The 24,952-nt window shown below is 42.7% G+C and overlaps 1 protein-coding gene across 6 annotated transcripts in view; it reads left to right on the top strand.

Moving 5' to 3' along the window:
• The window catches only part of PIK3R1 (phosphoinositide-3-kinase regulatory subunit 1), a 97,999-nt gene extending 78,767 nt beyond the window's left edge, over positions 1–19,232 (top strand). For 4 of the 6 annotated variants that reach the window (XM_069556223.1, XM_069556225.1, XM_069556227.1 and 1 more), the window contains 9 exons: positions 10,498–10,600; positions 11,129–11,227; positions 11,346–11,526; positions 11,796–11,921; positions 12,639–12,781; positions 12,988–13,164; positions 13,263–13,331; positions 14,032–14,202; positions 15,075–19,232. In XM_069556223.1, the coding sequence (XP_069412324.1) occupies positions 10,498–10,600; positions 11,129–11,227; positions 11,346–11,526; positions 11,796–11,921; positions 12,639–12,781; positions 12,988–13,164; positions 13,263–13,331; positions 14,032–14,202; positions 15,075–15,264 (1,259 nt within the window). In that variant the 3' untranslated portion in view covers positions 15,265–19,232. Of the gene's footprint in view, positions 1–6,502; positions 7,127–8,616; positions 9,101–10,497; positions 10,601–11,128; positions 11,228–11,345; positions 11,527–11,795; positions 11,922–12,638; positions 12,782–12,987; positions 13,165–13,262; positions 13,332–14,031; positions 14,203–15,074 lie in introns of those variants that run through there. The other 2 variants (XM_069556229.1, XM_069556228.1) reach the window with 2 other exon arrangements.
• The last annotated feature ends 5,720 nt before the right edge of the window (positions 19,233–24,952 follow it).

Raw genomic sequence — 24,952 nt, 5'->3', positions numbered from 1 at the left:
TCTATGGACAGACCCAAAATATGGGATCCACAGGTGAAAGCTGTAGCAGAAACAGTCCATAAGGCAAGCCTGGTCCATTCCGAATGTTCCAGATCCCAGCAAGGAGGATATATAACAGGGATATCCTGGATTGTAGGTCCACTGCATCAGAGAATGTTAACAGGTATGGCCCAGGTGTGTAGTCCTGGCCTGTAGTCCTGGGGCTGCAGGCCCCAACTTTGGGGTCGGCCGAAAAGTTTCATCTGTGTGACTGCTCAGATCACTCGAAAATGGTTAGGAAGCTCTGAGCTGGTGTTCAGAGGCTGCCTTTGGGCTCAGTAGGAAATGATGCAGTGACAGGTTAGAAGTGCTCTGAGGGGCGGGGGTGGGCTGGTGTGACCATGGCACTAGCGCTGTTTATAGCCCACCCCCTCTAGGCTGATCACAGGGTGGAGAGGAAGAGGACCAGCAGGAACAGGACAGGACCCTGGGTCAAAGCATCGAGCTGCCATCTTTCATTTCCTCCTGATTCTTGTGGAGGTCCATCTCAGAGACAGGGAGAGCTGCGCCCAGCTTGCAAGGAAAGCGGGGGTTCCTAGTCCTCTCAGCGCCCCACCCTGCTCCAGAGAAGAGGGGAAAACATGGAAGTGAAAAGCCAGACCCGGCTTGACGGAGACCCACAAACGATTTCATTCCATGAGAGTTTTCAAGCATTTGTACTGCACGGGGTATACTAGAATCAGTGGTGGAGTTTGATGCTTCTGCTTCTGATGTAAACCGGCTAAATGTCTTTCTTAGTTTCAGCCTAATTCCACCCAAGAAAAGCTTGCTCTGTAACTGTTTTTCATCATGCATGCTCAAGACTGCTTGCTGTGTCATGGACCCTACCTACATCTTTCTGCTAAGAATTTAGTGTGCCAATTTCAAGGGTGGATTTGTTCTATCAGCTGTGTTGAAAATGATCGATAGCTTTGAACATTTCCTCGACTATCCCAGAACTCATGCAGCCTCTCCCCCCCAAATTGCATCCAATTAATTTTTAAACCCAAGTTGGAGGCATTTCCCCATTTGTGTGATATCTCTCATGTGATTCTGGAAATCATATGGAACCTTTGGAATTAACTTGTTGCTTCATTGCCTCTCACTGGTGAAAATAGCCCACCCACCCCAGGAGAGTATCTCATCATCCACACCTTTGTATTCAGGAATGGCTCCAGTGTAGATGATTAGCAGGGCACCCCGGGTTAGAGAACTGACTTCCTTGGCTTGGTAGGAACGTGATGTTTTCCTGGAGTCTCTCATCATTACCCTGACACGTGCTCGTCCCATGGGGCTGGGAAGAACAACACTGGCGCACCTCCAGGGAACAGTCATAAATCATTCATTTGCAGTAACTTTATTATCGTGAATAGAAATGAATGCCTGAATGATATTTGGGGGGTGGAGGACAAGCAAGACTATTATGGGGCAAACAGATACCTTTTCTAGTTGTTACCAGTTAGAGCTGGAAATGAAAGACAGAACTAATGATGTGTGAGGCACCGTGTCAATTCAAATAAGACCCATCAGCACATAGCATCTCATTAAATTCTAGGTGGGAGGGAGTGTACTGGAAGTATAAAAAGAATTTGAGAGATGTGATTGGTGACTTTTTAGGGTAATTGAATAGACAGAAAAAAACTCTTAGGGAAAAACACAGAACTTGAAACGGGCTTTGAAGAATAGGTACAACTTGAAAGGGAGAAGAAGAAATAGCATTTCATTGAAAGAGTTTCAAAGATTTATTCAAAATAAATTGTAAAGGATAAAAATAACAGCTCGATATTTTTACCAGGTTTGAAAAAGCAGTAAATACTTTTAAGTGACAGCATCATCCAAAGCGTTGCTTTAGAGCTGAAAGTATTGTCCAGCTCTTCGCTTGTACCTGAAGGCCATAGAGCTTGATGGTTTCACCTGGGGCCACCCCAACCAGTGTGAGCCAGGGCTGGGTCTGCAGCAGGGGACCTGGCTCAGGACACCAGCCTGCGGCTCTGTCTGCCGCCTGGACTTTGGGAATCTTCACTGGCAACAGGGCTGCTGTTAGTGTCCAGTCAAAAAGTCCTCTGAAGTTTCCAGCAAGTAATACATTAAAAATAGGTGACGTTTGTGCCCATGGATCACATATAGGGAACAGCCACAGTGCAACTGTTACAGCTTTTGAGATCAGGCTCCAGGTTGCTCCGTCGTGCTTCATACATCGTGCAATGGAGAGAAGAGGATGAGTCAGATAGATCCGGGTGTTTGAATTCCAATTCTTGCTGCTTCCTTGCTTGCTTCATGGCCAAGACCTTCATTCAGCCTTTGCTAACTGTTTTCCAGTCTGTGAAATGGGAATAATGCCTCTCTCCTGGGATGGTTATGAGAATTAAAGGTGAGGCAGACTGAAGCTCGTGACAATATAGTGTGTCTTTAATGTCCTCCTGTCAGCTCTAGTGTTTGAGACCCTGCCAGAGCTGGCCTCGTGCTCAGCTCCGTCTCCTCAAGCCGGCTTCCTGGTTAATGCTGTCCAAATCCTAGCAGGCGGTTCTCCCCACCGGAAAGCTGGAGGGGATATGAAAAGGACACTCTCTGGGCAGTTGCTGCCCCGTGGGCACACTGCTTGGAGGGCTGATGCCCTCAGCTCTGTGTGCAGCCGCGTGAGTAGAGGTGCCTGGATCTCAGGACCAGCCCTCCTCCGCCACCTTGCCCTGGTGCCCTTAAGTCACTGTGCACAATGTATCAGTGCCCAGCAGCCGCTGACAGTGCCATCCTCTTCTTTGGCACCCAGGGAGCTTCTCCCCTGCTGGATGTGCAGGGTTTTGACCCATTCAGTACATTTATGTCCTCAGGTCCCTCGTCCTGTTTTATATTTAGCTGTTCAGTAGTGTTCTGTTCATTTCATCTGCTCAGCTACATTTCTCAAGGACAAAGCCTTCTTTTCGGCTCTTTCTAGCATAGAACTGGGCATAGCATAGTAATCCGCCAAGTAAAATTTTTAAAAATTCTTTGATAAAGTTCCCTACTGTCGGAGAACTCCTACACACCAACCCATTTAATGCAACCAGCACACCTGTGAAGTAAGGCTTCTCCCCTGTAGGGAGGGAAACTAAGGTTTGAAAGAGTAGGCACCTAGTATGTTCTTAGAACTTGGTTTGACAGTTTGCTCTTCTCTTTGTTACTAAAAGTCAAAAATGGTTAAAGCAGAGCAGCAGGTTTTCTTGAATCACTTTGTGTTATGTTTACCCTACTTGATCCTTAGGTTGCTAAAGCAGATTTCTATAGGGCAGCTAAGGTAAAACAAGGGCTATTTAACACAGGGTGCCTTTGAATGAAACCCATTATAAGTGTATTGACATATTTCAGATTTCACGGATATATTCAGGAATATTAATGTAGCATAATTGAAGTCTAATATTGCACCCTCAAGCCCAGAGGGAAAATAAATGACTTTCTTTCTCCCCCTTGCCCTTCTACACCTGTCAGAGTTAATTTTTAACCACTGGTGCATTGCAAAACATTTATCCTGAAGAGCCTGATTCATAAATCTTGTTTTAAATGCTCTGGGCTTGGTTTGCAACCAAGACTAAAGCAAGCACTAAGCCAGAGGGAAATGACTTTCAAAGAGTTTTACTTTTCTCTGATTTATTTTTTATTGGGTTTAAAATGTGGTCTGACATTAGAGGCTTGTTTCGAAGGTGAGAAATGAAACCTTGAAAAAACTGTGTGTTTAATAGATGGGTAGGAGTAAACAGGCCAGGCGTGCTCGGTTTTGACAAAAAATAGGAAGTTTATTTGTGCTCTGAACAGCAGGAGCATGTCTTGGAGGCTGTGGCTCACGTTTACTTTTGTTTTCACAGTGCAGCCTTCTTTGTCTCAAGGGGCAGCTGAGAGGGAAATTGTGAAGGGGCTCTTTTTTTTTTTTTTTCTGCTAAGCAGTGGGCACACCTTTTCCGATACTCTATAGAACGTATAACTTTGGTGCATCTGTAAACCTGAGTTTATATATAAACTCAAATGGACATTTTTCTTAGTGTAGGGTCATGAAGAGCCCTGGCTGTGGACTGGAGAACTGGTATCACCCTGAAAGGCCCTTCTACTCTAAATTGTCTTAAGTTGAAATTAAGAAAAGAAGCATTAGTTGAACCCTTAAAAGAAGATTTGGGTTCATTTATTTTTTTTCTCACTGCCCTTTTTTGTTTCTCAAATGGGCTTTTGTTCATAAATTGTGGCCCACAAAACCATTTAGGAAGCTGTGCAGGTTGAAAGCTGCCTGTGGAGCACTGGCAACTCAGTGGTGATTGGCACGTATGAGATTCAGCGTTCAGTGTGGAACTTTCACACTATGTTAACAATTAAGAAACCTTTTCCTGACTAGCTCACACCTGCTGAGAAGTGCCACATGGCCTATTCTGCCTCTGAAATGAGTTTTACAAAACTTTGAGGAAGGGGAAAGTCTTAAGACTTAGAGTTTTGAAGAATCTGGAAGGTAAAGTTAGTTTTCAATTGAGTAAGTTTTCTATTGTGGAAACCCAGATTTCTGAAATCTCTGGGTTTCAGAAATTATAAGTTTTCTTACAAGAGTTTAGCAGGCATGTGTGAAATATTTCCAAGGTTGTTATGACATCTGTGCATTTATTAGTTTTTTTCTTAGTGAGTCATATAGATTAAAAGACAGTCGGGCAGTTATTTTTTTGTGTGTGAACTTTTTAACACAGTGGGAGATGAGTGAAATACACAGCAAGTTTTCTCTGGAGCCAAAGTTACTGATTCTGTTCTACCAGCAGAGGGCTCCCTTTTTAAACTAATAAACAGCATGTGTTTTGCAGATTCCTAAGTTGACTAAAATTGAATGGGGAGAGACTCTTCTCATACTTTGAGTAATTAATAGAACCTCTGTGGTAGATGGTTGTACATACTGTGAGAAATGTGAAGCAAAGTTTTCAAATCTTTTTAAAGATCTTCTATAAGTAGTGTGCTATTTCCCCATGGATAATTTTCTTCTGACACGGGAAACAGACTGTTGGACTAGAGAACATTTTAATCTTAAAAGGTTTTGACATGACACATCCTGTGAATCCAGACAGATATGCCCAAGTTACTGATGTTTCCAAGATTCCCAAGCTTTAGAAAGACTTTTTTTTTTTTTTTTTTTTTTAGGTAGGGCAAGATTATGCAACTCAGGATGCAAGGGTATTCTCTGAACTAACCGTATGTCTGTAATCAGTTGGCAGGAGCTAGGAAATTCACGTATAGACCAATTTTTCCCCCATTGGAAAAGTAGGTGCTTCATATTCTATCAATTGCACCAAAGAAGAGCTTGTAAAATCACTCTCGTTGTGAGTTTGGCAGCATTTCCCAGATATTGCAATAATTCTGAAGCTGGTTCCTCCCTTTTGGACTCTGGGTCAGCACTTAGATCTTCCTTTATCATTGCATATGACCTTTGACATTGCATGTCACCTTCTCGTATAGAGTCTAAGAGTATCACAGAATGCATGTTTCTTTGAAGATAAGTAGAAGGCAGCTTTTTTAAAAAATTAAAAATAGGAAACAAAAAAAAAGTCAGTTTTGTTCTAGGTGTGAGGTTTTTTGCATGTGGCTTGAAAGAAATTAACTTCAGTTTCACTTGTTAATTTTTACTTTCTCTGGCAGAGGGAAGTAAAGAGCAGGGCCAGTGGGTGGAGAAAAAGGAGTTTAGGACCAAAAAAGAGTTTAGGACTAGTGCTATAATCTTATGCAAACCACTTCACTCTGGGTCAGAAGAGTGTGTGTGTGTTGTACGAGGGAATTGCTTGAAGTGATCTCTAAACTTTGTTCTGGTTTTCAAGCGAGTGTTCTGGTTTCCAGGCGTGTTCTGGTTTCCAGGCGTGTGTGTGTGTGTGTGGTAGGAGGGAATTGCTTGAAGTGATCTCTAAATTTTGTTTTCACCTTCTAGCAAGTGTTCTGGTTTTCAAACGTGTGTGTGTTATAGTAGGAGGGAATTCCTTAAAGTGATCTCTGAATTTTGCTCTGGTTTTCAAGCTAGTGATTCTATGATTTTACATTGGGTTAAGGTTCTTGAGATAACAGTAAAGCCATCTGTGCTGACGTGAGTGAAAATTTTCTTTGGCCGAATTTTAGGTTTGTTTTTTTAATAGAAGCCAAGGGTCCTAAGTTTGGTTCCTTGCAACTTTTATCAAGTAAAGAGAAAAGAATCCTCTAGCATGGGGTGCCACCTCCTTGCCCTCCTACTCTTTGCTCCCTGTAGAGTATGCATTTTTATGGCCATTTTAACTGGAGTTGAAATTGACTCCATACAAATAGCTGCAGAGTACAGTTTTTATCTGAGTGTATCTTTAATACTATGGCACTTACTGTGGGCATGCAGTCACTCTTCCCTAGGAGCCTCCTCCTGTGGACCAGTTTGTAACCCTGTTCCCTGCTGGGGGGCTCCCCTGGGGGCTCCCCGTGACACCTGCAGGGTTGTCTGTGCTGGTGCGTGGGAGGAGGTGGACGCGAGCGAGGCACGGTGTTCTGGGCCCTTCTGAGAGAGGTTCAGGCCTTTACAAGCAAGGCTTTGATTCTATTTTTTGCTGAACTAGCTCAGCCACTTCCTGTGTTTGGCAGCGCCTAGTGCCTCGCTGCGCTGTGGCCACTTGAGCCCCGCGAGCCTGCGAGCCTGCGAGCCGCACTGCCGCCGCAGCCTGTGGAGAACCTATTTTAGGCCCCCTGACAATGGCCTTCTCACTTCCTCGGCGAGGAGGAAAAGGAGGAGGAGGAGGAGGAGGACCCGGGCTGGCACTGGCCACTTGTTAGCCGATGATGACAACTTGGACTTGGGCTCCCCTCCCCCACCCGAAATCCCTAGCTCAGCAAATATTTGAACCTGCCCGAGTTAATCATGAAGCCGCGATCTTTATCTGAGAGGGACGTGCAAGCGCCCCGGCTCCTTCTCTCGCCGGCGGAGCCCCGACCCCGGGCGGCCGGCTTCTGCGCGGGCTGCAGGCGCTGAGCGGCGCTGCCGCGGGCGGACGAGTCCCGGGGTCCTGCGCCGCCTGGCTGGAGGAATCGGTTTGGGGATTTTTTTTTTTTTTCCATTGCCGGATACAAGCATTTCCAAGGGAAACCGTTGAAATGCATAACCTGCAAAGTAAGTTGCCTTTCATTTGTGCACTGTTCTGTCCCTTGGCTTTTGCACAGTTTTGGGGGGACTCTTTTGGAAGGTTCATTTCTACAGTTTGTGTGTGTGTGTGTGTGTGTCCCAGGGAGAGAGGGAGCGACAGTAAGCACTGCATGAGGAGGACAGATGAGAGATTAGGGGAACCACTCCCCCATGTCCTTGGGACAGTGTGAGGGAAAGATGGGGTTCCGGTTGGAAATGGGGAGGGACGGTAGTTACCAAGTGCTGGTCTGGAAGTTGGGGTCTGGCCAGGCCTGGGAGAGACGTGAAAAGTCACCTGTCTCCCTGCCCTCCTCCCGGGTCTGTTTGCACATGGGCTCCGGCGGCAGGACAGGCTTGCACCAAGTGCGTCCAAAGGCATGGGGTGGGGGAAGCCCTTGGGGCTGTCGCGCTGTCCGTAGCTGCTGGGAGGACTTGGGTCAACATTTTTATTAAACTCAAAAAAAATTTTTTTTCCTGAATCTTTTCTGAGGGCTTATCCCCCCCACCCCCACCATCACTTTTACCATTTCTTTGCATTTCGGGTTACTAAAGCTTTAAGCAAAGAGAGCATGTGAGTGAGAGAGGGTGGGAGGGTGTAGGATGCATCTGCCTTCCTCCTTAGTGGGAAAATGAAATAAGCTGGAAGAGGGACACGTGAGCAGTGCTCAGAGACTGCCTTGCCTTTTCTATTTCTATATATTTTATGATTCCAAATTTGACAGAACTTCTAAGAATAAATTTCAAGGGCTTCTGTGTTCTTTAAATTGTGACAGAAATATGTGACAGGCACACGTACGCAGATCACACAGCCCACTGTAGTTTTTTAAATTAGCTACATTTACCATGGGTGAGGGAAACCTTTTCTTCCTTCTTCCCTGCTCATTATAGAAGAACTAGCATTTAGATTTATAGGGGAGTTGATTTCTTTATATTAAATACTGCTAAGAAGGAATAATAATATTTCTCTCCAAAGTGAGGCATTTGAGATGGAAGGGGAGAAAAAAAGTACCCACCCCCCAAGTGATTACATCACCCACCCCCTCAAGCAGTATTTAGCACAGTAAATCTGAAGATGGGCTCATCAGTGAGAAATACTTTGCAAAGATAACTCTGCCTGTACTCTGCATTCTGATATATGGCCTGTTTTTTTTGGGGGGGGTGCATTCCATATTCTATAAAGTCTAGTTTCAGCTGCTGTGTTTAATAGAGATTTTTGCCTCTACATTTTCTTTTAATTGTGCTTTCTAATGTAGTACATTTGTGCCAGTGTGTAAGTTCTGAATGCATGAAATATCCAGAGAGTTTTTGATCCTTCTTGCTCTTAATATATATCGGAGGCATTTTAGGACTGTAAAACATATCTTAAGTATACCATTTGGATGCCTTTGTAAGATTTTTAAACCAAGACATGATCAGGCTATCTATAAACCCAGATGCACTAGGGGGAGGCGGCAGAGAGGGGAGCTACGTGCGGCTGCATATCAGCTTTTGTCAGCCTGCCAACAGTGGAGCATACCATGCTGCAAGGAGCAATAAAAAAGGAATTAGAAAACTCACGGCTCAAGAAGAACAGTCAGATTAAACACCTTTTTGAAACGAAGAGCGTTTACACATTGCAGCTCTGTCAAATGTAGGATCTTCATGAGGTCGGGGCTGTGTTAAGGCTGGTAGGGAAGAGAAATGATGAAGCAGGAGTGGTCTGGTGACATTTTTGTGACTTGATTGGCTGGGGTGTGTGATGTCATAGGTTACAGTGCAGCCCCTTATAGGTTTTAAAATGAATTCCAAGACACCATTACAAAGAAAGCCGGACTCTTTTCTTATAACTGAGCTCAGCCAAGGAAACTCTCGCACAAATGTACAACACTGTTTGGAATATGGAAGACCTGGATTTAGAATATGCTAAGACAGATATAAATTGTGGCACAGACTTGATGTTTTATATAGAAATGGATCCACCAGGTAATACTGCAGTATTCTTTAGAGAACTGGTTAATGTTGTGGCATTTAATTTTTTTGACAACTGCTATTAACAGCTCCTCTTTGGATGTCCGTTTTTATTAATTTGTTCTAATTTAATGAGTTTGCTCACAGTGTGAAAATGAAACAAATGGTTTGACTGCCTGTGGAAGCAAGCAGGTCAGGCTGTGTTGGGTAAATGCTTATTCTTAGTTGAATGGATATAAATTGGATTCCAGTTTTTCACCTGTATCTTTTGTCACTCGAGCTCATTTGCTATTTGGGTTATATTGTTGTGTATTGTTCCTTTAATTAAAAGGCTGCATCCTTGGTGCTTCTTTTCTGACAGTGGTTGAGAACAGTGTGGTACTTTGCAGTGATAACACTCGGTACTTTAGAAAGCATGTCAAATGTAGCAGTGATTGCAACTCAGTTCTTGGTGCCTTGAAACTATTCTGAATCAAATGTTGAGACTTTGTCTGTTCTCTCTTTTAAGATACTGCAGTGAGAGAAGTTGGCTTTCCATTATTGAGTCTCAGGCATTATAAGATATACCTGCTAGACTACTGAAATAATTTTTGCTTAAAATGTAACTGTGGTGCTTTAAAACTTGTGACTTAGAATTTAGCAAGATATCCTAGACTTATTTTACTTTCTCAATTATTTCAGCCTTCCTCCCAATTAAGAAATTCAGAAATACTGCAGTCTTTTTTTTGTCACCAGTTGGTATATGAATACTGATTTGACATTGAGGAAGAGGGGATATGGTTTTTAATCAGTCTTGGCATAATATAGAGCATAGTTATCCAATAGAATATTAACATGAATACTAAAGAGATTGAGGTCACAGAGGAGTCTCTTCAAGTGGCATTTGGCAGAACAGTGCCTGAAATACTAAGATTAGAGAAACCCAATTCCTCCTCTTAAAACATATTGCTGTGTAGATGAGCTTTTTTATTACCGCAACGGCATTTGTGGAGGACAGAAAGGAAATTTGTCTTTTATAATTAAATAAGAGGAGGAAATTAAAACCAAGCCATGTGATTGCTCCTGCTACTCTGTTCGTGGTTTCTTACTTTAGCTAGATTTGACCAGATATGAAACTTTAATACAACTCAAACCTAACAGTAGATGTTGTGACTCTGGATTTACTTTGAAATTCATTTACATGGCCAGCCCATTTTATTTGCTAGTCTCTAAGCTCTTCTTTAAAATTTTAATCTGTAGTCAAAAATTTCTGATTTAAAAAAAAAGTTTCATGGACTTGTACATTACTGCTGTGTTTCATAGCTAATCTTTTCTACATGAAAATGTTATTTATCTAAGGGAACTTGGGTAGAATTTTAAATGTTTATTTACAGTTGGGATTGCAAAACTTTTTCTTTCTCCTCCATCTACAGCACTGCCTCCCAAACCACCAAAACCCACTACTGTAGCCAACAACGGTATGAATAACAATATGTCTTTACAAGATGCTGAATGGTACTGGGGAGATATCTCGAGGTAAGGCTATAGAGACTCTGAGTTTTTCAGCAGAGCTGGGGAGTTTAGAGGAAGAGAAAGAAAAGCAAAAGCACCAGCTTGCTAAATTCCATTTTTAGGATATCATCCAACATAAGCATGAAGCATAGTTGGTTCCCTTCCAGAGACGACCATAGAGGTCACTGAGCTCTGGGGAGCTGTGGGTGCTGGATGCCGCAGGAAATTAAATACCCGAGAAGGTTCATTATTGACAGAGATGTCAGGGAGGCAGGAGGGTGAAGTGGCAGTGCCTCAAGGCAGAGTGTAAAGTCACTCTCTTTATTAGACAAAAACTCTCAGAATTAACGTTAAACATAATGAAGTGGCATTTTTAGTTTAAGCATTTTTTTTTTTTGAGGGAAATAAAGAAACCTTTTGGGGATCATGATTTTCTCTGCTGATTTGTTCAGAGTGACTGGGGTGTTAATTCTGAAAATGCCTTTAAAAAACATAATTCACGAACCATCAAATCTTCGAGGTGAGCATTGTCTCATGTTCTTTTCACTTCAGGGAAGAAGTGAATGAAAAACTTCGAGATACAGCTGACGGGACCTTTTTGGTACGAGACGCATCTACTAAAATGCATGGGGATTACACTCTTACACTAAGGTGAGTTAGGGCACGTGGCTAAAATTGGCATATTCAAGGTGATAGTAGAACATACTGGGGTTTGTTTGTTTGTTTTTAAGAGAATTCTAATGCCATTATTTTTATATTGCCTTTTCAGGAAAGGAGGAAATAACAAATTAATCAAAATATTTCACCGAGATGGGAAATATGGCTTCTCTGACCCATTAACCTTCAACTCTGTGGTTGAACTAATAAACCACTACCGGAATGAATCTCTAGCTCAGTATAATCCCAAACTGGATGTGAAATTACTTTATCCAGTATCCAAATACCAACAGGTAATCACATACCCATGTTATTATAATATTTGTAAAGGATTCTTTTATTGCTTAGAAAATATTTTGAGGCAGATGATTTCCATGTCATTAAACTCAAAAAACTTTCAAACTGTAATTTTGTGATCACAAGTATATAAAATACTTTAACAATAAAGTACTGTAACAAAATTTCTGATGTGGAAAAATCCTCCCAACAATGGTCATTTAAAAGTACCTTATCAACTGAATTTATTTTTCCCTTTTTCTTCCAATCTCTATAATCCTTCCAGGATCAAGTTGTCAAAGAAGATAATATTGAAGCTGTAGGGAAAAAATTACATGAATATAACACTCAATTTCAAGAAAAAAGTCGGGAATATGATAGATTATATGAAGACTATACCCGAACTTCCCAGGTGAGTTTTCTGTGAAAATCACATTAAAACTATAGAGTTCTTAATTATTAGAATCAAGTGCATGGTATAGTCAGCTTCCAAAAAAGACTGTAAAATATTCTTTTCTGGCAATAGAGGAGAGAGATCATTTATTTGTGAATCATTGTTGATTATTCTAGTACTTAACTTACTATATCTCTAAACCTTTTAAAGAAAGCCTGTAAGTATCAGAATAATAAATTGATTTGACATAATTGCTGATTGCAGAATTCTCTTTAGAGTAAAAGCTAATAATAACTGGAAGTTCTATAGACTTGTCTAATCTCTGAAATGGGGATTTAACCGTGATAGGTAGGTCCTGCCGCAAGGAAAGGTTGAGGCTGCGTTTACTGCCTTGTTTTCCGAGAGGCTTAATCTCCTCTAGGCCATCACATATCTGGGACGGCCAGAGGATGCCGGGAACTGCTGATAAAAGCGGAATGGTTTTTAAAAAAAGAGGAAAAGTGTAGCAAAGTGTCAAGCAATCATCTTCCATAGACTGGGAAGATTCTCCAAAGGAAACGTGTGCTTCTCTGATACTATTTTAAGGAGCTTTATGAATTAGAGTCCTCCCTTGCTAACACAGGACTTACGTGTCAGATAGTAGTGCCAATCAGTTGTCTCTAGTCGTGTCTTGCTGTAAGAAATTGTCTGTTTTGTGAAAGGAATGACCTTGTCTTATTAAAATTTGTGTTGCAGGAAATCCAAATGAAAAGAACAGCTATTGAAGCATTTAATGAAACCATAAAAATATTTGAAGAACAGTGCCAAACCCAGGAGCGGTACAGCAAAGAATACATAGAAAAGTTCAAACGTGAAGGCAATGAGACGGAAATCCAAAGGTTGGTGACCTGGGAGGGCTTCATTGCCCTTGTGCTTGAGCTCACCACGATTCTCTTACGCTGTCTAAAGGTGACCTCTGTTTCTGAAATGACAGGGAGAGAAAGCATTCTTTACCTGAGGCAACCTGCTGGGAATCAATACCGACACCTTGGGGGAACTTTCATGATTCTCCAGGTAATTACAGATGCATTTCTCTTGCCTGCAGGATTATGCATAATTACGAAAAGTTGAAGTCTCGAATCAGTGAAATTGTCGACAGCAGAAGGAGATTGGAAGAGGACTTGAAGAAGCAGGCGGCTGAGTATCGTGAGATTGACAAACGCATGAACAGCATCAAACCAGACCTCATTCAGCTAAGAAAAACGAGAGACCAATACTTGATGTACGTGCTGGAAGTGGAGTCCTGCCCGTGCATGACAGGTGATTGCGAAAATAAAGCATAGGTTCTTCATGCATTTTCTTTTTAAAACTCTTTTCCAGGTGGTTGACTCAGAAAGGTGTCCGGCAGAAGAAATTGAATGAGTGGCTGGGCAATGAAAACACTGAAGAGTAAGTATTTAAGTACAGATGGGAGGGGGCATGGCTGTTTTTTTCTTTTGAGGAAAATGCACGACTTGCTTTGTCTGCAGAGCAAGTTGAGGAATGGACTATCTTGTAGGAGAAAATACATCAGTCTCATTACCCAGAATTTTCAAAAAGGAAAATTTAGCAAAAGAGAATGTAGATTTATCTGCACCACTTCCCTACCCCCACCATAGGCTGGGGAATAAGTGACACTGTGTCCATAATGAAGCCCCAGAACCATCTGGAAAATCCCGACATATTTTGGGAACAGTCAGAGGGGAGTTGGGAGGGAGACAACTGCTGTTTAGTATATTTTTAAAGCTTATGTATACCTTTTGTTTCAATTATTTAAAAATTGGCGTTCCTCCTAGTCAGTCAATTTCCTGATCTAAACTGGACAAACAGGATTGTTTAATACCGTCCTCTCTGCCCAGGTAGCTGAGCGTAGTTGCCGACTTGAAAACAGGAAGAGTCTCACTTAGTGCTGCTAACTTTGTTCAGGGGGTTGAAGGCTAAACTCGATGAGGAAGCTCAGGCCCAAGGAGCTGGTTGAGTCAGCCCCGCGACCGTCAGCCTGAGTCGCTCAGAGCAGAGGCAGGAAGTAAGTCAAGGCGATAGGCAGGCGAGGGGCAGCGAGTGGCCGCCACGTGCACTTCACTCAGAAACCTCCTCTTCCACTTTTCAGCCAATATTCACTGGTAGAAGATGATGAGGATTTGCCCCACCATGACGAGAAGACTTGGAATGTTGGAAGCAGCAACCGAAACAAAGCTGAAAACCTGTTGCGAGGGAAGCGAGACGGCACTTTTCTTGTCCGGGAAAGCAGTAAACAGGGCTGCTACGCCTGCTCTGTGGTGTATGTATCGCCAGCCAATTATCTGTCTTGGGAAACGCCTCAAGGAAGTATTCCAGCCAGCCAACCTTGGGGGCAAGGATTTGAAAAAGTTCTAATTGTCAAGCATTACGATAGTGTAGAAGAGGAAATAAAGCCTAATATTTGAACATCTAAGTAGGAGTATCTGTTCAGAGGGCCAGTAGAAAGAAAGCTGCTCTTCTGGTGGAAAACTGGGGCTCTGGGCGGCAGTTCAGCAACTGTCTCATCAAGAGAAGTCTTTTGGTTTTCATCTTTAAAATGGGAACAGCCATACTTGCTGTTTGGGGGCTTCCGGATAGTTAAAATCTAAGGAGATTCATGTGGAAGTACCACCACCAGGTAAAGTCCCCATCAGGGACAGGTTAAAACGGTAAGAGAAAGGGCTCTGCTCACTGTCCCTGCCATCAGTACACCCAAGAGAAGACACTTCCCTCCTAGGGCCGGTCCTCCTTTGTTTATTGTCATAGTCTGGGGAGTACCATGAAGGGGGAGAGGTTGGGTCACTAACATTAGTGGCCTGCTGGAGGGAAAGGCTCTCAGGTATTTTCCAGCCTATCATGTCCCTCCATGTAAGCAGAGGACCACTGCCACAGGGAGGAGGGGAAAAGATCTTGAATGAGGACGAGGCAATAGGAGAATTTAGAGTAGATAGAGAGGTATGCGGACAATTGCAGACCCGTCTCAAAATGACCATCCAGCAGCTCAGTGAAGCTGGTTACCTCCTCAAATCACTCAGCCACTAAGGAGCCTGGGGACAGCGCCGCCAGTCCAGAGCTCAGGCAGCATCGGGTGTACCTCTGCACAACGCTCTTCCCTTAGCTCACGCAGGCCCGTGTGCTCTCTCCCCTATGCAGGGTGGACGGTGAGGTCAAGCACTGCGTCATCAACAAGACGGCCACGGGCTACGGCTTCGCCGAGCCCTACAACCTGTACAGCTCCCTCAAGGAGCTCGTGCTCCACTACCAGCACACGTCCCTCGTGCAGCACAACGACTCCCTGAACGTCACACTAGCCTACCCGGTGTACGCGCAGCAGAGGCGATGAAGGGCCACCCTCCAGCCTGCTCCTCACCCTCGACTCCCCGAGGCCTCTGGCGAGCACAGGGCTCCCCTGCAGCCTGACCTGGGAACTGAGCTGCGGACACCCAGCCGCCTGTCTTCAGATGGGACTCGAGCCTTCGACCCCACGGCAGGAAGGGAAGACGCACCGCAGGGCCACGCACCGGACAGCCGCCGTTCCTCGTCTGGAGTGCTTCGTCAGCCTTCCTCTCTTCCCTCTTTCTGTTTTGGGTTTTTTTTTTTTTCTGGTTTAATTTAAAGCCACAACCACACACAAAGAGAAAAAGAAATGCAAAAATCTCTGCGTGCAGGGACAAAGAGGCCTTTAACCATGGTGCTTGTTCGTGCTTTCAGAAGCTTTACCAGCTCAAGAGTTGGGACCTTGGAGACCGGAGCGGGGACGGGCTGATGAGCCCGAGCCTGGGGTCGCTCGGTCCAGCCTGGGTGTTGCCCTGCACGGTGGCCCCCAGACACACTGCACTGTGGATTATTTTCTAACGAAATGAACCGATATGTAGCAGAAAGGCACTTCAGCTCGCAGGGAACACTTGAGGGAACGTCTGCTCCGTGCGTTCATAGGAAATTCTGTTGTAGCAGAGTGCCAGAAAGTGTTTTGTTGAAATTCTCAAACCAAGAAGACCCGCCAACAGAGAAATGGAGCTTTGAAAACAGGACTTCAAAATGACATTTAGTATATAAAATCTGTACATACTATTGGATGACTAACTATCAAATAGATGGATTTGTATCAATACCAAATAGCTTCTGTTTTGTTGTGCTGAAGGCTAAATTCACAGTGCTATGCAATTCTTAATTTTCACTGTTGTTATCTGTTTTAAATGTACCTTCAGAATAAGCTTCCCCTGCCCCAGTTTTTGTTGCTTGAAAATACTGTCCCTGATTTTTTTGTTAATATTCATTTTGTTACTCATTTCCTTTTTTTTTTTTAAAGAAATGTACAGGATGCCAGTTTAAAAAAAAAATGGCTTCAGAATTAAAACTATGAAATATTTTACAGTCTTTCTTGTACAGAGTACTTGGCTGTTAGCCCAAGGTTAAAAAGTTCATAACAGATTTTTTTTGGACTAAATGTTTTGTTGGGCAGTGCCTGATAAGCTTCAAAGCTGCTTTATTCAATAAAAAAAAAAAAGATATATGAATATGACAGAGTATCGCTGAGTTCAACAATGTTGTTTCAAGACTTAAGATACGGTACCTGGCAACGTTTGTTTCGTAAAGAATTGTGAACTTCTTGAATCTGGGGAGGGGGATGTAGCAAAGGGTTGTACAAGTGGGGTGGGGGAGGGTTGGCGAGGTGGCATGCACTTTCTCTTTCTTGTGATTACGGAGAAGCGGATCACTGCAAAGTGAAGTCTCTTCCCACTTTGATCTGCTACTTACTATGCCCTCATGACAATTACAAACCTACTGGAACGCTAGTTCTTAGGAAGGCAGGCAGGGTCTTTGAGCAGTGTTCATCCTTGTTGGAAACACTGATTTCAAAATATCATTGCTGCATTTAGAAAACCTGTCTCTCTTTAACATTAGACGACCCATTAACCACCAGCCAACATCCATTTTAAGAAAAAGCATGACCTGAAAAAGATATTTTTATCCGGGTATCTGCTATTTTCCTAGCTTTCCATTCAACTTAGATCAGGAAGCCTCACATGGTCATCATCATTGCTGCCCCGATTGTGGGGAGCTTGTTGAAGTCATGGCCATTGTAGGCATCATAGTAACAGTCCTCATTCACCCAAATAATTGTGTGTGTTATACTTCACTGTGGGGAAGAGGGAGGAATTGTTAGAGTATTCTTTCCAACTTACCGCAAGAGCAAGAGGTCTCTGCCCCCAACTTATGTGTGTAAAAGCCTTTCAGTTTAGTGGGAACTGTACCTGCACTGGAAGGAATAAAGGGGAGATTAAAATGGAATCTTACAACTTCAGTACTTCTTGCTCAATATTAGATTCTCCACAGCTTTGTTTCTCTTTCCTTCCAACTACTGGGGTAAGGGGTTTTGTTTTGTTTTTAATGTTGTTCCTTTGAAAGGATCAGTCCAGCAGCTGACTTAACTAGAATGTATTTTTTTTTTCCTTTTTACATGAAGCTACTCATATCAAGAGCAATAGTCAGTCTTACAGCCAGACTGTCAGTCCTCAAACTTGACTGTACTGACCTGACCATCTCCCTTTCATCTCCAGACAATTGATGATTCCCCTAGTTTTAGTCTAGGAGTGTCTGCTTTACAACTATCCTTCCATGTCATACAGAAGCCCAGCCATTAGTTAACAGTAGTTTATCAACTAGGTTTATTGCTTTTTTGATAGCACATCCATGTATATTATTAAGTAACTTTCATTTAATTTTTAAAATATCTGAGATGGATTATTTCGTGGAAAAGCTACCATTCTGTTCACATTTTTTGCTTCAACACTTTGCGAGATGGCATGGTATTAGGCACTTGCCTCATTTTTACATCTCATGAGCATAAATTTTCTTTGAACAGCAAAGGCAGAATTCATGATTTCCTATCACAGTGAGTCTCACACCTTGCCTAGGATGCTATGCCTCTGGCCCGACGCCTTATTGATAGTGTATAGCATGCCGTCACATCTGTCTTTGTAGATGTTTGACCAGCAGGGTTCTTTGAGTCCAACCGTTCATCCGACAACACTGAGTGGCTTATGAGTATAAATGGATACAGCAGAGGCATTCCTGATACATGCTTACATGTATTAGGTGTTGATTTTCCCCACCTGGTGTAGCATCCTAAAGGTAAAAGCCAGAAGCTAAGCTGCAGAGAGGCTGTGATGGGGCTGTAGAAGTGGGAGCGCTGCGACCTGAAATTACAAGGGAAAAATCACAACCATGTGGAAAAGGCAGAAAACTTGTTTTTGCAACTTCTGACGACTTCACGGCCCTTGATATATGTATATATGTATATGTGCATGGACTGTTTCCAGTACACCTTTCAGCCAAAACAGATCCACAGTCGTTGAGTTCAAGTACATAACGAGACAATGTCTAGTACAATTCTTGTATATGTGTATGGGTTTTTTTTCTTTGAAGTTGTTTTGTTTTGTCTTAACAAAGGTGAAAATTGTTTGCAAGTGGAGTGAGAAGTTCATAATTCTTTGGCTTTTTTTCTGTTGTTTAAAAGTTACTCCTTTTGGGTAGCTGGTCTACATGGCTCACTGAACTTGGAAATCCTCCTTTTCAGTGTGTCGAGTCAAATGTGTTAATGTGAGCTGTCACTGTGCGGAACCAATTGCTTTGTCATATAGCTGGTTATGAACTAGTAACGTGTTTGGGAAGTCCTACTGATGTTCCTTTTTGGGAGAAAAATTCTGCTGGTTCTAACAACTGTGCTTCTGCTATGCATGGTATCCAAGTCAGTTGGAAAGCAGACCCTGAAATTTGAGTTTAGGGTCATTTAAGAAAGGGGCAGTTTATAGCACAATGCCTCACATGAGACAAAGTTCTGAAATGCCAAATTCTTATTTTTCAGAAATCTAAATTACTAGTGTAAATGACTAGTATGAACAGAATTGGGTTCATTGGAAACACTAACCAACTTAACATTGAGCTTGTCACCATGAGAGCATTAGCTGCCCAGGATGCTGCTATTAAAAAAAAAAAAAAAAAAAAGGCAAAACAAAAATAGCTCATTTATATGTGTGTATTTTTTAAAGCTATGATCTGTTTGATGTTTTTACAAATCTGTTTCTATGACATTGTTACAATAAAGGTGGTCTTTTGACGAGAGGGAGGTTGGCATGGTCAGCTGTAATTTTGCCTTTACAAGGCACCTGGGGCGGGGGGCGGGGGGACTGTGCCTCCTTGACATTGGTTCAAGCTATAGGTTCAATGGAGCTATGTCTTGTTGTTTTAAGTTGCTTTAATGCATTGTATTAGGTCTTCAAACAGAATAAAGGTTGTTTTGAAACTGAAGTCATAGTTTGAAATTTCAGCAATCACCAAAGAACTTTTTAAACGCTCTTCCTCTTTCTGTTAATGATGCTGCATCTCCTTCTATAGTCTCCCACCCACCCCACACTGTCATTATCTCGTTTTTGTCCAGTGAGAAAAACAGGAGTGGTCACGTGAATGATGGGTCAGTGTCATTTACATCATTTCACTATATCCTTAATGGTGGAAAGACATAGCTCTAGGTAACATCATTTCAAGGCACTGCTCTTGCTCTAAGAAAACGTAATCACTGTCAATCTCTCCCATTCACCATCCATCTCCAAAGCTGCAGAATCGTTCTTAAAAACTGGTTGGTGAAAGTAACCTCTTTGTCCCTCTGTTCTCCGGGCTGCATATGTGGGCCAGCCACAGCACAGGGGTCCTGTGAGGCACTGCGGCATGGAAAGGTGACATGGAGCTCCAGACAGGAAACAAAGATGCACTCTAGATTCTGCTTTCACATTATAGCATCTAGTCAATATATGTAAACCATTCTTAATCTAAAATAACTTTCCCACTTGTTTTGATTGCTGACTGAATTTATAATGAGGTCACTTTGCATGCACCTGGCACTTAACACCTAAGCACAGTGAGGGTCCCAGACATGAAGGCATGGTCTGGTGATGGTGATGAGATGGGCACACAGTAATTACAGTCATGGCAGCAATGACTAATACACCAAGTATGGCAGTAACTCTCGGATTCATTTCCTGCTCTTTCCCTGCTCTGTTCTGTATTACAGAGAACTCTACACTCAGAATCTCCTGACCTCTGGCTTCTAGGTAGTGAATCTCCCTTGTTTCACCACCTCGGTAGTGATTCTAGGTAGTGAATCTCCCAGCTCCTGCCAGAAAGACTCTTGGGGATCTGAGCAGCCTTTCTTTGCTCCTCTCTCCCTCTCTGTTCCTCTGGCAATAGTGTGTCTTCCCATTTTTACTCTAACCCAAGGTGTAGTTGCGGCTTTCTGTTGTTGTTAAACTTCTGGTTTCTCTCAGAACTCCCAGTTTGGTTTCTGAGCCAAACCTAGTCTGTTTTCTGTCACCTAAGTAGCCAACCCTCTTTATTCAGGCCTTTCTTTAAGACTAGTACATTTCTTTTTTCCTGACTGCTCTTTGATAGACCAAGTGATTACTATCCCTTTAAACTATGTATGTGTTATCTGATTTAATAATTCTTTCACAATTATGAGTTCGAAGACAATATCTCAGGTGGGGAAACAAGTATTGAATCTAGGTGACATCCAAGGTCATGCAGCCCTATGACCACAGAGTACCCAGGTGCTCTGACTCAAGCTACAGCTCTTCACTACTAAGTGCTGGAAAAGGCACTAGGAAGTTCAGAGAAAAGTTCACTGGTTGGTCTTCCTGCTGGAGAGTGTACAAGTGGCACATAATGAATGGCAGGAAATGGCATGGGTTTGCTTTAGACCAGTGGTTCCTGCAGTGTGATCCCCAGACCAACAGCATTAGCATCAGGACCACTTGGAAACCTGTTAGAAGTGCCTCTTCAAGGGCCCCACCCCTGACCTACTAACTCAGAGTGAGGCCCAGAAATCTGTTTCAGGAAGTTCTCTGGGTGGTTTTAATGTATACTAAAATTTGAGAATCACTACTTAAGATCACCAGATAGTTGAAATAGTGCTTCTTATATTTTAATTAAAAGTCACTACCATTAATGAGTGATACGTAGTTTTACTTTATCATTTGTGTTCATAGCACAGACTATATAGGGAAGAGAATAGATCCATTTACAGCTTAGGAGGTCTTAGCTAGGTCAGCTCTTTCTTTAACCCAGCTGTGGGGATTTATCAACTCCATTTACTTGTAGACCTCCAATTCTACACCTGTGAAGTAAGGTTATGAGAAAGTCCAGAAAGTCTTCAGGACTCCTAGGGCACATGTTGTATACTGAATGAAACAACTCAGTTGCCCAGTTCTCCACTTACAATTTGGCCAGAATTATAACCCACAACATGACTGTGGCTGTAGACCACTAAGATTGTAGTATGGCCCTTTATCTGTAGCAATGGCTGAGAAGCATTAGCAAAATTAGAATCCTCTTATCTCATTCATGTCTTAAAGCTACACTTCAGATGAGTCAAAATGGGAAGCCAAGTTCTTGATAATATGATGAAGAATACAGTTGAAGATGGCACTTTGTCCCATCTATCTAAACCACAAGACCCTGAGTCAGAGAATTGGGCCTACCAAATCTTTGGAGTTAGGTAAGTATAGTAAGACTTGATACTGTGTCAACTCAAAAAAATATTTCCCCCCTGGACTTGCCCCTTAAAAATGAAAAAGTATTTGTCTAAAAATAAGAATCCTATAAAGACTTAAATGTACAAGACCTGAAACCATGAAACTCCTAGAAGAAAACAGGGAAAAAGCCCCTTGGTACGGGTCTTGGTTATGATTTTGGATGGGACACAAAGCCCAAACGACAAAATCAAAAATAAACAAGACAGACTGCATCAAATTAAACAGCTTTTGCACAGCAAAAGAAATAATCTACCTAATGAAAATACAATGAACAGAACAGGAAAAATATTTGCAAACCACATATTTTATGAGGTAAATATCCGAAATATATAAAAAATTCATACAACTCAATAGCAGAAAGCCCCACAAATAATCCAAATGAGCAAGAGACTTTTTAAGGCATTCAAAAGGCCAAAAAGCACATGGAAAAAAAATGTTCAAATCACTAGTCATTGGGAAATGCAAGTGAAAACCACAAGTTGTCCTCAGAATGGCTATTATTGATAAGTGATGTCACCCAAATGGTGACATAAGTGACTCCTGATTTGACTTCCCTTCACACAAGGAACAATGCACAGCTATTCATGGACAAGCTGCAACTGCAAATCCTAGAACAAGGGAGTAAGGGAAGCATGCCCCTGCTTCAGTAGTTGTCCCAGTCAGCAGCTTTGCCCACCTGTAGAACCAAGTCAGCGGCCCAGTCTGGCTAAGGATACTGGTCTATCTAAGGATACTGATTCAAGTCCCTAGTGGAAGTGTTTCGATGGCCCTGGAGCCTGATCTGCTCACACCCAGGCAGGAAAGCTGAGTCACAGGCCTACCAGCTGCAGAACATGGCTCCCATCCTCATATGACAGAAAGGGCTGGTGAGAACATCTGGAAGCTGTGAAACCCAGCAACACTCAAGCTGAGAGGCAGGTGGACAGAGCTGATCACCCTCAGGGTGAAGCTAGTGGATCTGTTCAGCCAAGAAACTTGGGGCCCATGTCTCTGTGAGTCAAGACCACAAACAAAGAGCTTTTGTGGTTTTGGAGCTACTTTTCTCAACGTGCTCAGGCATGGAAACAAATTCATAGCCCTGTTCATTGCTGAAGACAGCCTTCAGCCTGTCTGACCAGGGAAGCTAACCAGAGCACCTAGGAAGCTGCATAGCCCACCCAATAATCCTGCTTACATGGGAACTTCAACAGAGAGCATACCCCATGCTTTCTCTGTCTCCAGAGCAAAACTGGTGACCAAAATATTCAGTTCACATTGTTGCCTGATTCAGGTCCCCATATAATTAGTTGTGCAGGCTATAAGTCCTATCCTGCTGTCCTGCCAGGGAAGGGAAGCTAATTCATAGGCTCATTTACTCCTGAGTACATTACTCAGTCCCTGCCATCTAGTAAACATGACCAGAGAATCCATGCAACTGTGGAGCCCATCCTAAAGCATCATGTGGGCAGGTAACCAAGCTAGCAGTCTCATCCAGCTGTTCTTAGCCAGTGGCACATGACCCCACTCCTGACCTCGAAGCTCAAATTGCTGCCTCACCCCATAATAGACCCTAATAGCAGGCTCAGCCTGCCCAAGGTCATTACCAGGATACCTGTCCAGAAACCCAACCTGAACTAACTGGTGAAGAATTATCTCTACCAAAATGTACATGCAATGTCTGGAAAAGGAGGCTACATACTCAAATGCACAGATATCAGTGTAAGAAATCAAGGTTCACAAAAACTCAGGTAAATATCATACCACCAAAGGAAACTAAGAGAGCCCTAATAGCTAACCCTAAAGAAATGGAACTCTGAATAGTCAAAATTTTCAGAATAATTCTCCTAAAGAAGTTTAGTGAACTAAAAGAACACAAACTAAATGAAATTAGGAAAGCCACATGACCAAAACATGAACTTCAACAAAGAAACAAACCACTAAAAAAGACATCCTAGAACTGTCAAAACTGAGGATTCAATAGAGAGCTTCAAAAATGACTCAATCCCATAGAAGAATCAGTGACTTGGAAGACAATATACTTGAAATTAACTAGTCAGAAGAGCAACAAGACAAAAGAAAAGAAAGAGAGTGAAAAATGCCTACATGACTTATGGGGCGCAATAAAAAAGTAAAAATAGTCATATTATGGGAATTCCAGAAGAAGGAGAGAAAGAGAAAAGGACAAAGTCTAACTAAAGCAATAATGACTGAGAAGTTCCAAAACAGAAATAGATGTTCAGATCCAAAAGGCCCAGAAGTACCTCAAATAGGTTAAACCAGCACAGAGCTGCACAGAGACACAATATAATTGAATTATCAAAAGACAAAGAGCAGCAAGAGAAAGGAATTACATATAAGGGAATCCCTATAAGACAATCAACCATGTTCTCAACAGAAACTTTTCAGGCTGAGAAAAATGGGATGACATAGTCTACATGGAGAAGGCAATAGCAAGCCACTCCAGTACTCTTGGCCTAGAAAATCCCATGGACGGAGGAGCCTGGTAGGCTGCAGTCCATGGGGTTGCTATAAGTTGGACACGACTGAGCGACTTCACTTTCACTTTTCACTTTCATGCATTGGAGAAGGAAATGGCAACCCACTCCAGTGTTCTTGCCTGGAGAATCCCAGGGACAGGGGAGCCTGGTGGGCTGCTTTCTATGGGGTCACACAGAGTCAGACATGACTGAAGCGACTTAGCAGCAGCAGTAGCAGCAGCAGGAGCAGCAGCAGTCTACATGAGAATGAAAGTGAAAGTTGCTCAGTCATGTCCAACTCTTCGCAATCCCATGGAATTCTCTTTGCAATTCTCTTTGTCCAACAACTCTCTTTGTCCAACAACTCTCTTTGTCCAACTCTTTGCAATCCATGGAATTCTCCAGGATACATACATACATTGTATATATTACCAGGATACATACATACATCCAGGATACATACATACATTGCAATACATGGAATTCTCCAGTAGCAGCAGCAGTCTACACGAGAATGAAAGTGAAAGTTGCTTAGTCATGTCCAACTCTTTGCAATCCCATGGAACTCTCTTTGCAATTCTCTTTGTCCAACAATTCTCTTTGTCCAACTCTTTGCAATCCATGGAATTCTCCAGGCCAGAACACTGGAGTGGGTAGCCGTTCCCTTCTCCAGGGGATCTTCCCAACCCAGGGATTGAACCCAGGTCTCCCACATTGCAGGCAGATTCTCTACCAGCTGAGCCACCAGGGAAGCCCAATATGTAGACTATCTTTCAATAGTCTACATATGGAAAGATAAAAACATTTGACCAAGAATTCTACACCTGGTGAAGCCATCCTTTCGAAAAAAAGGAGTAATACAGACTCCCAAACAAACAAAAGCTGAGGGAGTTCATTACTACCACAACTGCCTTCCAAGATATGCTAAAGGGAGCTCTTTGAGTGGGTTGAAAAATGCTAATTAACATCATAAAAACAAGATTGG

This window comes from Ovis canadensis, chromosome 16 (assembly GCF_042477335.2).
Source record: "Ovis canadensis isolate MfBH-ARS-UI-01 breed Bighorn chromosome 16, ARS-UI_OviCan_v2, whole genome shotgun sequence".
Taxonomy (NCBI): Eukaryota; Metazoa; Chordata; class Mammalia; order Artiodactyla; family Bovidae; genus Ovis; species Ovis canadensis.
The sequence above is the reverse complement of the archived record's forward strand: the minus strand, read 5'-3'. Positions and strand labels throughout refer to the sequence as shown.